The 15,233-nt window shown below is 45.1% G+C and overlaps 1 protein-coding gene across 1 annotated transcript in view; it reads right to left on the minus strand.

The window, feature by feature from the left end:
• cped1 (cadherin-like and PC-esterase domain containing 1) overlaps positions 1–15,149 on the minus strand; it is a gene marked incomplete at its 5' end in the record, with an annotated part of 34,743 nt that extends 19,594 nt beyond the window's left edge. The window contains 7 exons of the mRNA XM_083999331.1: positions 28–158; positions 294–426; positions 1,015–1,154; positions 1,251–1,345; positions 2,329–2,497; positions 9,954–10,350; positions 15,082–15,149. Of these exons, the coding sequence (XP_083855457.1) occupies positions 28–158; positions 294–426; positions 1,015–1,154; positions 1,251–1,345; positions 2,329–2,497; positions 9,954–10,350; positions 15,082–15,149 (1,133 nt within the window). The remainder of the gene's footprint in view (positions 1–27; positions 159–293; positions 427–1,014; positions 1,155–1,250; positions 1,346–2,328; positions 2,498–9,953; positions 10,351–15,081) is intronic.
• Positions 15,150–15,233: the final 84 nt, after the last annotated feature.

Here is a 15,233-nt window from a genome sequence, read left to right on the forward strand (position 1 = left end):
GATCAGATGATTGGTCGATCGTTTCACCTGTCGACCGTTCCTGTCGTCTGATTGGCCGATGCCGCTGCCTGCAGGACTTCACCAATCACCTTCTTCACCTGCCCCAAGGCATGCTGGGAGTCTGTCGGTCCCAGCTGCTGCAGCAGGAAGTCCCCGAGCTGAGGGGGCGGAGTCAATTAAAGGGACAGTTCAACCACACTTGTACAGGTAAACAGTCACTCCTCACTTTAATCTGAAAATCCTCCTCCAGTGCTTTTATTTTGAAGGGGTCTGGTTTCAGACAGGTGACTGACCTTCGTGGACCGTCCCCTCGCCTCCTGATTGGTCGTCACCACGCTGATGTCATGCAGGAACGATGTCAGCGGTCGGACCGAGGTCACCAGGACGTAAACGTTCACCATGGCAACCAGGCCAGAGGGCGGGGCTCTGGTCAGAAAGGAGGAACACGTACATTTTTGAAAGATTATAGAGACATTTCTGGAAGAAAAGTGGTACAATTTCTCCAAAAAAGTTGAAACATTTCTAGAAAAAAAAGTGGTAAAAAAAGTTTTAAATCCTTTAGAAAAAAAGTGGTAAAATTTAGCAATTTTTTTTTTTTTTTTTTTTTGAAAAATCTGGTAAAATTTCTCTGAAAAAGTGGTAACATTTCTAAAAATAAAAAAAAAGCTTTAAAATTTTAGAAGAAATTGGTAAAATTTATCAAAGAAATTCTAGGAAAAGTGGTAAAATAAAATAGAAAGTCAAACAATTAAAAAACAAAAAGTGGTAAAAGTAAAAATAGTATATAGTAAGTAGTACAAAGTAGTTTGTTTGTTTTTTATTGTGAAGAAACTGGTAAAATTACTCAAGAATTCTAGAAAAAGTGGTAACATTTTTCAAATATTATAGAAAAATATTGGCAAACAATAATACAAAAAGGGGTAAAATGTCTTTCAAAAAATTGTAAAAAGTAGAACAGAAAAATTGAGAAGAAACTTTTAAAATTTCTCCAAAACATTCTAGGCTGACACTTACCTGTCCAATGACAGCGGCGGCCTCTGATTGGCCGAGCCGCAGGAGAACGGCCTTCTGGGTAAATCTGGAGACAGAGACAAGCGACAGACTCCTCCCCCCGCGTCGGAGAACGCCGCCATCAGCGCCGGGATGAGGTTGACCTGAGGGGGCGGAGCCAAAGGCCACAGTGAGGTCACACAGGGAGCTCTGCTGTGATTGGATGAGCTTTGAACAGGTGAACAGGTGAAGAGTCTCACCATCTGATGAGGAAGCAGTCGGGAGAAGGAGACTCTCCGGATGCAGCTCAGCTCGGCGCCGCTCAGACACAGCAACAGGCTCCACCCACTCACTCCTGTTGCCACGGAGACGCACACAGACGGACAGTTAGAAACAGACGTTTCACCTGGTGGGGACTCGAACCACCGGACCGGTTCAGACCAGACAGGTGAGACCAGCTGGTTCACCTGAGACAAACCCAAACATCTGTCTCATATAAAAACTGATTATTTTTGTTTCCTCAAACTTTAAAGTTTAAAGAGACAAAAATAGTCCGTAAAATAGTCCGTCTCATATAAAAATTTACTATTTTTGGATCTTTAAACTTTAAATTAGAGTTAGAAGAAACAAAAATAGTCCATACAATAGTCTGTCTCTTTTCGTTTTCCAAGTGGAAGTTTCAGTAACATTACATGGTTTTGATGAGATGCAACTCCTTATTTGCAAACATTTCCAAAAGTTATCTTTTCCTATCAACTTAAATTTCTGCAACAGTTTATCAAATGACAAAAACACCCCATCTTCGAATAGATCGTTAATGGTGCTTAAACCTTTAGTGCCACTGTTTCCAAAACACAGGTTTCACACAGAAAATGTTTTATTACATCATCCAGTTGTCTAAAAGTAGTGGATGGTATCCTAATTGGTAACATCATTGCCACATAGCTGAACTGTGGGGCAACTATCATTTTTATAACATTAATTTTCCCCCACAATGTTAGTTTTAATTTTTCCCACTTATCAAGGTTTGTTTTTATCTTTTGAAGTAGGGGGTTAAAGTTTAGTGCCACTATTTTGTCCATATCCTCAGAGAGTTTGATGCCAAGATACTTCATCCCCTGTCGTACCCACCTAAAATTAAACTTCTCCACCAGACTAGAAACAGGTTTTATCTGGAACAGGAAACAGGAAACAGGAAATGGGTCGGAGCAGAAACAGGAAGTGGCTGAACAAACAGACTGTGATGTGGCTTCAAGGACCCGACCCCCCCAGGCCCCCCTCTCTAACCCCCCTCTACCCTCTAACCCCCCCCCCCCACCACCACCACCACATGTTTACCGTGGTGGGCTCGCAGCAGGCTGCTGGTCTCGGCGTATCTGGACTGGTGGACCTGGTAGTCCGTCTGCTGCAGCACCTGCTGGTACAGCTGCACCTCGGGGTCCGAGACCGGGAGTCGACCCGTCAGAACCACGGCCCCACGGGGGGGGCGGACCAGGGGGGGGCGGACCTGGACCTGGACCTGCACACAGACACAGACACAGAGAGATCAACTTCAACTTTTATTCATTTTGTCCCCCGGGGGGGCAGTTGGTTTTGCAGTAGACAAGCAAGGGACAAAACAACCCCTGAGACAAACACATACACATCCAATTACACAAAGCACAGTTCCATCAACACAGGGATGGTGATCCGCAATGCACAACCACAAGTCAACAATAGAAAGATGCATGTCAGTAGTACAGACATCAATATCTATATAAATATAAAGTGCAACAACACTGCATGTAAAAATAAAAAACAAGGTGCAAAAACACTGAATGCATGTAGCCTGGGTCTAAGCCATAGAAGAGCTCTGTCAGGTAAGAGCTGGTTGACTCCTCCCCTGACCAGAGTTTGAAGTGGAGATGGCTGCAGGGATAAAAGAGTGCTTGTATCTGTTGCTCTTAACAGGAGGGAACCTAAACCTGGCACCAGAGGGCAAGGTCTGAAGTTCCCTGAACAAGGGGTGGGTGACATCTGCCTTCCTCTCTATCTGTCTGGTGAACAGGTCAGAGAGGGTGCTCTGCTGAACTCTTGCCACTCATCTTGACTGTTTTCATGAGTGCATTTTTGGATTTAACATTGAGGTTCCCATACCAGCACATTATAGAAAAAGGAAGTACAGACTCCACACAAGATTTATACAACAAGGTCATGAGGGACCTGTCCACATGAAAGGATAATAGAGATGGAGACGTTACAGGATCACCAGATGATGCTGCAGCGCTGCTCACTCTGTGATTGGTGGAGAGAGCAGCAGTGGGCGGAGCAACAGCAGCTCTAAACACTAAACAAACATTAACATGAGTTTAGATGTCTGTGGATATTCTCATTCATCCAGGTCGTCGTTCTTTTCTGGGCAAATTGAGTCGTAGGCAACTGGACTTGTATTTGTCTGGGAAGACGTTTCTCCTCTGATCCAAGAGGCTTCATCAGTTCCTACGCAACAAGTCTCACTAGTCCAACTAGCTGGACACTAGTGAGACTGTGAACTGATGAAGCTCCTTGGATCAGAGGAGAAACGTCTTCACAGACAAATACAAGTCCAGTTGCCTACGACTCAATCTGCCCAGAAAAAAATTAGATGTGAATATTCTACATGAACATGGTTCCTTCATCTCTGGAGACAAAACCAGGACTAAGACCTGGTTCTGGACTCACACTCTCATTTGAGACGGTCAGAAGAAGAAGGAGGAGGAGAAGGACCAGGACTAGAGACCAGAGACCAGGACTGGGAGGTCGTCCTGAACTCTGTGTGTCGACAGACAAACTCACTAACGAGGTCTCATTCCACTGACTGATGAACCGTCACCACACACACACACACACACACACACACACACACACACACACACACACACACACACACACACACACACACAGGTCACATGACAGAGTCAGTCAGCTGATCAGAGCATCAGGAGGACAAACTGTCTGAGGAGACAGAGACCAGGACCACCTGACTCCTGTAGTGAGTGGATTCAGACAGTTGGGGGCGCTACACCGCTAGTTGGGTGATTTGGTGATTATTTGTTCTGCACCAGCAGTAAAACTTTGTAGCTACAGACCGCGGTCTGGTCCGCGTTCACAACCAAACCAACCAAAACTGGTCTGAATGACGTTTCCTCATCTTCCAGTAGAAATAAATGCCAGTTTGGACTTTCACAATGGAGACAAGGTCGTACACTGTTACCGTAATCCGGCATTGCTCAGGAGACCGGTCATTCTCCCTCAACCGTTATATTTCACTATTCTTGTGGGTTGATGACAACTGTTCACTAATGTGTTCATCCCACCAGACATCAATGAGGGCTTGGATTTCTTGGTTAGCCCACGTTTGGCCACATTTGGCCACATTTGGCCACATTTGGCCACGTTTGGCCACGTTTGACAACGTTTTGCCCAATTGGCAACGTTTGGCCACGTTTGGCAACGTTTGGCCACGTTTGGCAACGTTTGACCACGTTTGGCCACGTTCACGTTTGGCAATGTTTGGCAACGTTTGACAACGTTTGGCCACGTTTGGCCACGTTTGACAACGTTTTGCCCAATTGGCAACGTTTGGCCACGTTTGGCAACGTTTGGCCACGTTTGGCCACATTTGGCAACGTTTGGCCACGTTCACGTTTGGCAATGTTTGGCCACATTTGGCCACATTTGGCAACGTTTGGCAACGTTTGACCACGTTTGACCAGGTTTGGCCACGTTTGGCCACGTTTGGCAACGTTTGGCAACGTTTGGCAACGTTTGACCACATTTGGCAACGTTTGGCAACGTTTGGCAACGTTTGGCCACATTTGGCAACGTTTGGCCACATTTGGCAACGTTTGGCCACGTTTGGCCACATTTGGCAACGTTTGGCCACGTTCACGTTTGGCAATGTTTGGCAACGTTTGACCACGTTTGACCAGGTTTGGCCACGTTTGGCAACGTTTGGCAACGTTTGGCAACGTTTGACCACATTTGGCAACGTTTGGCAACGTTTGACCACATTTGAACATTCACGTTTGGCAACGTTTGGCAACGTTTGACCACATTTGGCCACATTCACGTTTGGCAACGTTTGGCAACGTTTGACCACATTTGGCAACGTTTGGCAACGTTTGACCACGTTTGACCAGGTTTGGCCACGTTTGGCCACATTTGGCAACGTTTGGCAACGTTTGACCACATTTGAACATTCACGTTTGGCAACGTTTGGCAACGTTTGACCACATTTGGCCACATTCACGTTTGGCAACGTTTGGCAACGTTTGACCACATTTGGCAACGTTTGGCAACGTTTGGCCACATTCACGTTTGGCAACGTTTGACCACATTTGGCCACATTCACGTTTGGCAACGTTTGACCACATTTGGCAACGTTTGACCACATTTGGCCACGTTTGGCCACATTTGGCAACGTTTGACCAGGTTTTGCCACGTTTGGCCACGTTTTGCCACGTTTGGCAACGTTTGACCACATTTGGCCACATTTGGCAACGTTTGGCCACATTTGGCAACGTTTGACCACGTTTGACCAGGTTTTGCCACGTTTGGCCACGTTGGGCCACGTTTGACAACGTTTTGACTGATTGGCCACGTTTGGCCACGTTTTGCCACGTTTGGCAACGTTTGACCACATTTGGCCACATTTGGCAACGTTTGGCCACATTTGGCAACGTTTGACCACGTTTGACCAGGTTTTGCCACGTTTGGCCACGTTGGGCCACGTTTGACAACGTTTTGACTGATTGGCAACGTTTGGCCACGTTTGACAACGTTTTGCCCGATTGGCAACGTTTGGCCACGTTTGGCAACGTTTGGCAACGTTTGGCCACATTTGGCCACATTTGGCCACGTTTGGCCACGTTTGACAACGTTTTGCCCAATTGGCAACGTTTGGCCACGTTTGGCCACGTTTGGCCACATTTGGCAACGTTTGGCAACGTTTGACCACATTTGAACATTCACGTTTGGCAACGTTTGGCAACGTTTGACCACATTTGGCCACATTCACGTTTGGCAACGTTTGGCAACGTTTGACCACATTTGGCAACGTTTGGCAACGTTTGGCCACATTCACGTTTGGCAACGTTTGACCACATTTGGCCACATTCACGTTTGGCAACGTTTGACCACATTTGGCAACGTTTGACCACATTTGGCCACGTTTGGCCACATTTGGCAACGTTTGACCAGGTTTTGCCACGTTTGGCCACGTTTTGCCACGTTTGGCAACGTTTGACCACATTTGGCCACATTTGGCAACGTTTGGCCACATTTGGCAACGTTTGACCACGTTTGACCAGGTTTTGCCACGTTTGGCCACGTTGGGCCACGTTTGACAACGTTTTGACTGATTGGCAACGTTTGGCCACGTTTGACAACGTTTTGCCCGATTGGCAACGTTTGGCCACGTTTGGCAACGTTTGGCAACGTTTGGCCACATTTGGCCACATTTGGCCACATTTGGCCACATTTGGCCACGTTTGGCCACGTTTGACAACGTTTTGCCCAATTGGCAACGTTTGGCCACGTTTGGCAACGTTTGGCCACGTTTGGCAACGTTTGACCACGTTTGGCAACGTTTGACCACGTTTGGCCACGTTCACGTTTGGCAATGTTTGGCAACGTTTGACAACGTTTGGCCACGTTTGGCCACGTTTGACAACGTTTGGCCACATTTGGCCACATTTGGCAACGTTTGGCAACGTTTGGCAACGTTTGACCAGGTTTGGCCACGTTTGGCCACGTTTGGCAACGTTTGGCAACGTTTGGCCACATTTGGCAACGTTTGGCAACGTTTGGCAACGTTTGGCCACATTTGGCAACGTTTGGCCACATTTGGCAACGTTTGGCCACGTTCACGTTTGGCAATGTTTGGCCACATTTGGCAACGTTTGGCAACGTTTGACCACGTTTGACCAGGTTTGGCCACGTTTGGCAACGTTTGGCAACGTTTGGCAACGTTTGACCACATTTGGCAACGTTTGGCAACGTTTGGCAACGTTTGACCACATTTGGCAACGTTTGGCAACGTTTGGCAACGTTTGGCAACGTTTGACCACATTTGGCAACGTTTGGCAACGTTTGACCACATTTGAACATTCACGTTTGGCAACGTTTGACCACATTTGGCCACATTCACGTTTGGCAACGTTTGGCAACGTTTGACCACATTTGGCAACGTTTGGCAACGTTTGACCACGTTTGACCAGGTTTGGCCACGTTTGGCCACATTTGGCAACGTTTGGCAACGTTTGACCACATTTGAACATTCACGTTTGGCAACGTTTGGCAACGTTTGACCACATTTGGCCACATTCACGTTTGGCAACGTTTGGCAACGTTTGACCACATTTGGCAACGTTTGGCAACGTTTGGCCACATTCACGTTTGGCAACGTTTGACCACATTTGGCCACATTCACGTTTGGCAACGTTTGACCACATTTGGCAACGTTTGACCACATTTGGCCACGTTTGGCCACATTTGGCAACGTTTGACCAGGTTTTGCCACGTTTGGCCACGTTTTGCCACGTTTGGCAACGTTTGACCACATTTGGCCACATTTGGCAACGTTTGGCCACATTTGGCAACGTTTGACCACGTTTGACCAGGTTTTGCCACGTTTGGCCACGTTGGGCCACGTTTGACAACGTTTTGACTGATTGGCAACGTTTGGCCACGTTTGACAACGTTTTGCCCGATTGGCAACGTTTGGCCACGTTTGGCCACGTTTGGCCACGTTTGGCAACGTTTGGCCACATTTGGCAACGTTTGACCACGTTTGACCACGTTTGACCAGGTTTTGCCACGTTTGGCCACATTCACGTTTGGCAACGTTTGGCAACGTTTGACCACATTTGGCAACGTTTGACCACGTTTGACAACGTTTTGCCCGTTTGGCAACGTTTTGCCACATTTTGCAGCGTTTTGCCATGTTTTGCCACGTTTGGCAACGTTTGGCCACATTTGACCAGGTTTTGCCACGTTTGACAACGTTTGGCCATGTTTGGCAACGTTTGACCACGTTTGGCCATGTTTTGCTACGTTTGGCCACGTTTTGCCATGTTTTGCCACGTTTTGCCACGTTTTGCCACGTTTCTCACCAGAGGGACCAGAGGTCGGCATTTGGTGCGGAATCAAGCGGACCGAGACCCCTAACCCCTTTTTTGAGGTCTGTTTTATTAGTGTGCTGTTGCTGTTTAGTTGTTTTCTAAGTTAAAAAGCCTCTGGTCCGGGACCCGGAGCAGCAGCTGAGACAACAGAGTCGCCTGTGGAGCAGCTGTCAATCAAACACCGGTGTGATGATGTCACAGCTCTGAGTGACAGCTGACAGCTGAGACCGTCGGCCAATCAGCTGTCAGCTCCTCCTGGACCTTCAGGACCTTCAGGACCTGCACTGAGGTCTGAGGACTCAGAACCGGGTCAGTCCAGTAGTCTGGGTCTGGTCCTGGTCCTGGTCCTGGTTCTGGTCCTGGTTCTGGTCTCTGGTTCCAACATGGCCGCTCCCACAGAAACGTTTTACTGCTGCAATAAAACGTCACTGATGGTGAAACCAGCTGACACACACACACACACACACACACACACTGACAGGCTGTCAGCGTGTGCGGGGGCTTAACGCTGTGTGTGTGTGTGTCTGTGTGTGTGTGTGTGTGTGTGTGTGTGTGTGTGTGTGTGTGTGTGTGTGTGTGTGTGTGTGTGTGTGTGTGTGTGTGTGTGTGTGTCTGTCAGCTGCCACTTCACACTCTGTTATCCGTCAGGAACTGGATCCTCAGCTGATTCATGACCCTCAGGTATTTACAGTGTGTGTGTGTGTGTGTGTGTGTGTGTGTGTGTGTGTGTGTGTGTGTGTGTGTGTGTGTGTGTGTGTCTTAAAATACACTCTGGCTCCTGATTGGTCCAAGCAGCTGTCAATCATCCTGCTGTGAAGAGTAAAAACTAAACAATGTATAGTAATGTAATGTATAGTTGGTCGGTTGTTATGGAGAAATAAACCCCGACAGGTTGTATGGAACCCCGATAACGACGTCATTATACAGAAATAACGGACCGTAGAACGCAGCGATGGACCAATCAGAGAGCAGCATTCAATAGAGCCGTGTAATAATAATGAATATAAAACTGAATTATAAACTGTTGTATGTAGAATATACAGGTTTTTTGTTTGGTCAAATTGTTTTAAATGAATCAATCATTTATTGAGAGCCTTATGTGTTTTTCGTTCATTTGTTGGTTTCACTGTCTCTCAGTCAAGGACAGAAACAGCCTGACTAGTATCATCAAGTCCTGCTCTAAGATTACCGGAGTAAAACTAAGAGATTTAAGTTCCTTCTGCAACCAGCAAATTCTCAGAAAAGCAGAGAGCATTTCAGCCTCCCCGAGTCGAGCCAGGTCCTTGTGGGTGAATTCACTCTGTTGCCTTCAGGGCCGTTATGTCCTTCCTTCTTCCTATGTGTAGAACGAACCGCTTCTCTAAATCATTCATCCCCTCTGCACTCAGACTTTTAAATTCCTCATATGGTTTCTCTACTTTTTTTTAAAATATATATATACTATACCCGTTTCAAGCTCTGTGTTGTTGTTGTTGTCTGATGTGTGTTGTCTATTTATTGTGGGCCATGTAGGCCATATAAACCACGACAACCTGCTGCTCAAAATGAATTGGCCCTTGTGGGATTAATAAAGTTGTTTTGAATTTGAATTGAATGAACAATGTTAATTTAGTAATTTAATAAACTGATGCTCCAGCCTTTAGATCAATGTGCTTTGTGTTGCTTTGTTGTGTTGTGTTTTGTCGTGCATCTAAACTTTTATAGGTCTACTTTGTTGTGTTGGACTTGTTTTTACAAGACTGAGATAAACCAACTGAATAAAATAAAACCTAAATATTGATTATTGATTCATTAAAAAAAGAAAAGAACTGTTGAACTGACCTGAGGCTCGGTCTTCTCCAGGACGGAGATCAGCTTCCTTGTTTCCGTCATCAGGAACTCATCCCAACTCTCTCTGCTCCGGACCGGGACCGGGACCGGGACCGGGATTCGAACCTGGTCCTGGTCCTGGGCTGGAGGCTTGTGTCCGGTGCGGTCCAGCATCAGCATCAGGGTCTGGTAGCAGAGACAGAGCGCCACGCCGAGCAGCAGCAGCACCGGACCGGAGCAGCAGCGGCGCCGCAGCAGCAGCAGCAGGGTCCCGGTTCGAATCCCGGCTCCCCGCAGCAGGACGCCGAGGCCCGGGGGGCGGGGCATCACTGGACCGGCACCGGCACCGTCCGCTTCATCTTCACCATCCTGATGCTGGGGGCTGCTCGGTCCGGGACCGGGACTCGATCTGCACGGAAAAAACTCAAAATCTTAGAATATTTGTCTCATTTCTGGTCAAAACACTCTCATTATACTTAAAGGGATAGTTCAACATTTTGTCAAATTGGCCCATTGCCATAATCCCTATAGTCATAGCAGTAGGTCTGTTACCTTTAATTGTAAATACAGAGACTGCTTGATGAAAAACTGTCCCTGAAGGCAACGTGCATCAGCGGTTTTACATGAATTTCCCTCTAAAACAACTCTGTGTGGTAACGTTGTGTTATTATCTCATAGCGTGGTGAATGTGCAGCTCACAACTTGTCCACCAGAGCGTTGTGGAGTTGTTGGATTGTGTATTTGATGAGTTTGATGATGAGGGAAACCAAGAAATCCCATAATGAGCCTCCGTAGCGTAGCTCTGAGCAGCTCACGGCTCTGCTCTGCCGTTCTAAAAATAGCTTGCACCGACAATTAAAGGTAACGAACCTACTGCTATGACTATAGGGATTATGACAATGGGCCAATTTGACTAAATGTTGAACTATCCCTTTAAAATAAGACTCATCACATTAAAAGCAGCTTGTTTTTAGACACTTTTTACTTCTTTCAAGCAGATTTTCACTTGAAATAAGTAGAAAAATCTGATAGTGGAGCAAGTTTTTCTTTCTTATTACAAACACAAAAAACTTGCTTTCACTGGCAGATTTTTCTACTTATTTCAAGTGAAAATTAGTTTGAAACAAGTGAAAATGATCTAAAAACAAGTTAATTTTTAGGTGATGAGTCTTATTTTAAGTGGAAAGAGATTAGTTTTGACTAGAAATGAGACATTTGGACAAGAAATAAGACAAATATTCTTGGATAGATGTAGAGTTTTTACAGTGTGTGTGTGTGTGTGTGTGTGTGTGTGTGTGTGTGTGTGTGTGTGTGTGTGTGTGTGTGTGTGTGTGTGTGTGTGTGTGTGTGTGTGTGTGTGTGTGTCTAACCTGGAGGAAACTTCACTTCGGGTTGTTGCGACTTCACTGACGGAAACACACGAGTCTCAAAGTGTTTGGACTCGAGTTAAAAAAAAGGAAGAAGAAAAAAAAAACTACGCAGAAGTTTAAATCCACACGCACGGACTCTTTAAACGCAGCTGGTTCTGGTTCTGGACCTGGACCTGGACCTGGATCAGCTCTCCTCCTCCTCCTCCTCCTCCTCCTCCTCCTCGGTCACGAGCTGCTCACACACACACTCACACACACCGACTCACTTCAAAGAGAAAAACAGCGTCTCCTCCGTTAGTTGGTTATTATCCTCTGACACGTGAACGCACCACGGACCAAACTCCGACTCTTCTGCTTCTTCTAGTCCGAGTCCGTCTCAGTCCGGTTCGGTTCGGTTCTGGTCCAGAGGAGAGTCTGGAGGAGACTCTGAGGCGCTGAGGAGGAAGAGGAGGAGGAGGAGGAGGAGGAGGAGGAGGAGGTCCAACATCTGGGTCCACTTAGACCTCAGGAGGAGGAGAGACCGTTTCCTGTCCGGCCTCCTCCTCCAGAACCAGGACCAGAACCAGGACCAGGACCAGAACCAGAACCAGGACCAGAACTTCACCTCTTCCTCTTTTCCTTCTGTTTGTTTTTCTCCTCTAAGTTTCTTCTCCTTCTTCTAGTTCAACAGTTGGACAGAACTCCTTCCTCCTCCTCCTCCTCCTCCTCCTCCTCCTCCTCCTCCTCCTCCTCCTGCTCCTGCTGGTAAACCGCTCTGGAGTTATTTCTGGAGCGCACACACATGCACGCGCACTCACACATGCATGCACGCGCGCACACACACACACACACACACACACACACACACACACACACACACACACACACACACACACACACACACACACACACACGCTGCAGCCACTCAGCTATAAACAAACTTTAAAACGTCCTTGTTCTGACTGATGCAGTCTGGTGCCGACCCCCCACTACACACACACATAAACACACACACACACACACACACACACATATAAACACAAACCCTCTCTCACACACACAGTCTTGTGTTAGTTTTCTGCTCCATCTATGGTGTTCGGGTTTTAAATCAGCTGTAAAATAAACTAAAAACTTTTTTTTTCATCCAATCTGTTTTTCTTCTCTTCGTTACATCGTCAGGCTTCTTTATCCATGAAAATATTGCTTTTAATATTTTTTGGTGTGGACCCCTTGGCCTTTTTTGTCAGTGTGACCCTTGGCTTCAACTGAACCTTCCTCTTGTAGCTTTCTGCTCCATCTATGGTGTTAAAAATAAATCTTAAACCAGCTGTAAAACACTAAAAACAGTTATTTATTATCCCATGTGTTTCTCATCTCTTGGTGTTAGACTTCTTATCCATGAAAAGGTTGGTTTTAACACTAATGATTTCAGTTTTATCTCTCATTATTGTTCTTATCGTTATAACCAGGTCAAAATTGACCCTAAAAACACAAATGTCATAATTCTAACCAAAGCATTTTAGAATTTTGTGAAAAAATTTATTTATTTTTTGTTTAATTTTGTTTAAATTGAGGTTCCTGACAAAGTCAAAAGGCCTTGATGCTATGAACAAATGTATATGGTACTTGTATGCATTTCAAACCTGAAAACGGGTCAGTGGAGACCTGGACAGGGTAAAACCTTTAACTAACACATTTCACCATGAAACTTCCCAAGTTTATCACTCACATTAAGACAAATATTTTATTGTATTACAAGTTTTGTCCAATTTTATGTTTAAATATGTAAATGAGGCAATGTCTAATTAAATATGCGCTACTTTGCATATATTTCCAGAACAGAAATCTGAACAATGGATGAAGCTACTTTTAAAATTCTTGTTTTATTTTGTTGAAGTTTTCACCGAGGGGATTTTGGATATCTCTTTTTATCACTAAAATCCTGTCACCAGCCATAAAGCCCATAGAGCCCCATAGAAATCATGTGTTTTAGCAGCTAAAACAACTGGCCAGGAAGGGGTTAAACCGATATGTATCACTATACTTTGGGAGTAACTGATGTCTAAATTTTGTCCAGGGGTCATGGAAGTGGAACAAACTGAAGGATCATCAGAGAGACCATGAGAGTTCAGTCTTTATAGAAACAGTCTGGACCGTTGTTGTGTAGTTGTGTTGTGTAGTTGTGTAAACCTCTGGTCACATGACACACCACAGATCAAGTGATCGATCAGCTGAAAATCTACTGATCAGTAAAAAAAACAAATTGAGGAGATGAATCATGAGATTATTTTGTTGTTCAGGAGGAAAAATATGAAACAAGTTTAATCACAGAACTGAAGCTTTTATTGGACCTTAAAGGAATAGTTCACCAAAAATGAAATTCAGTCATTATTGACCTGGGGGGGGTTCGTAGTCCAACAAAATCCTTATATCAATAGGGACGGACACAAAAACGTCAGTGCAGTGGACAAGCAGTGTGGAGGAATATTAAAGGGTTGTTGTGTAGTTTTATGGAGGTTTTTGTGTCGGGCCCTATTACTCTCATATTGGTTGGACTAGGAACCGACCTTTGAGGAATACAGTTTTTCTCAGTTGCTAAAACACTAAACCCTGTTGTCTGAACCAAATTCTCAGTTTCCTGAACCCACTGATTGAATCAGTCACTCTTCTCTTTTGGCAAAACCATCAGCACGTTTCACCTGTTTAGACTCAACTCACCAACACATTTTCATTGTGATGCAGCAGTGTTGCATAATGCTGAGCACAGGTGGCAAAAGTCAAACACAACTAAAGCACAAGTTTCACCGGTTGAACACAACAACTCAAAACTGATCACACTTGTGTCTAATGATGTGAGGGTACTGTAAGCCAGTTGAGGATGAAGTCCTGTGGCCTGATCCAGTACAGAGAAATGATGCTGTGGATGAGTTGTGCACTTCTCATTTCTATATTTTTGTACTTTATTTTTACGTAGGTTTACTGTATACAAGTACTAAATGCACAAGATTTCTGTTTGTTTTTGTACTGTACAAGTGCTACGTGTAAAATGAACAGGATTTCAGTTTTTTGTACTTGTTTTGCAACATGCATTTAGCTACAGTGAACAATAAACATTTATTTCTTCAGCTTCATGTGCTGAGCGTTGTGTTTTCTATTTTTCTATGTCGTGTTTAGTGACGGCTCAGTAGTGGTTTTAATGTTGATTTGACAACATAGTTCAGTTTTGGGCACCAGATTGAACTGTTTTGAGGTGAAAGTTTGGTTTTGCAAGAAGAGTCTGATGTTTTGTGAATGTAGCTTGAAAATTGGGGTTTGTGTTCACAGTTTAGAGAAAATGAGAGAAGCTTTACAGAAATGTGTCTTAGCAATCGAGAAAAACTGTAAAAGTAGTATTCATCAGCATGAGGGGGAGGCAACAATGACTAATGAATTTCATTTTTTGGTGAACTATTCCTTTAAACATCTCACACAGTTAAGTTCAGTCTCTATAGAAACAGTCTGGACCAGTAAAATAAAAAACCAAATGAGGAGCTGAGTCATGAGATTATTTTGTTGTTCAGGAGGAAAAATATGAAACAAGTTTAATGACAGAGTTACAAACAACTGAAGCTTTTATTGGACCTTAAACATCTCACACACACATTAACACACACACACACACACTCCGTCACACACACACACACACACACACACACACACACACACACACACACACACACACACACACACACACACACACACACACACACACACACACACACACACACACACACACACTCCGTCACACACACACTTTGTTCTGTACAACGTCATCAGAGATCCCAGCCAGGCCCCGGTAGTTGTAGTCCACAGCCTCCATTTGTAGTTCTTCCTCTTCCTGTTCCTGTTCCTCTCAGGAGGCAACAACCAATCAGAGCGGAGCTTTGATCCGAGCATCAGAGGG

The sequence above is a fragment of the Trachurus trachurus genome, assembly GCF_905171665.1.
Source record: "Trachurus trachurus genome assembly, chromosome: 23".
Lineage (NCBI taxonomy): Eukaryota > Metazoa > Chordata > Actinopteri > Carangiformes > Carangidae > Trachurus > Trachurus trachurus.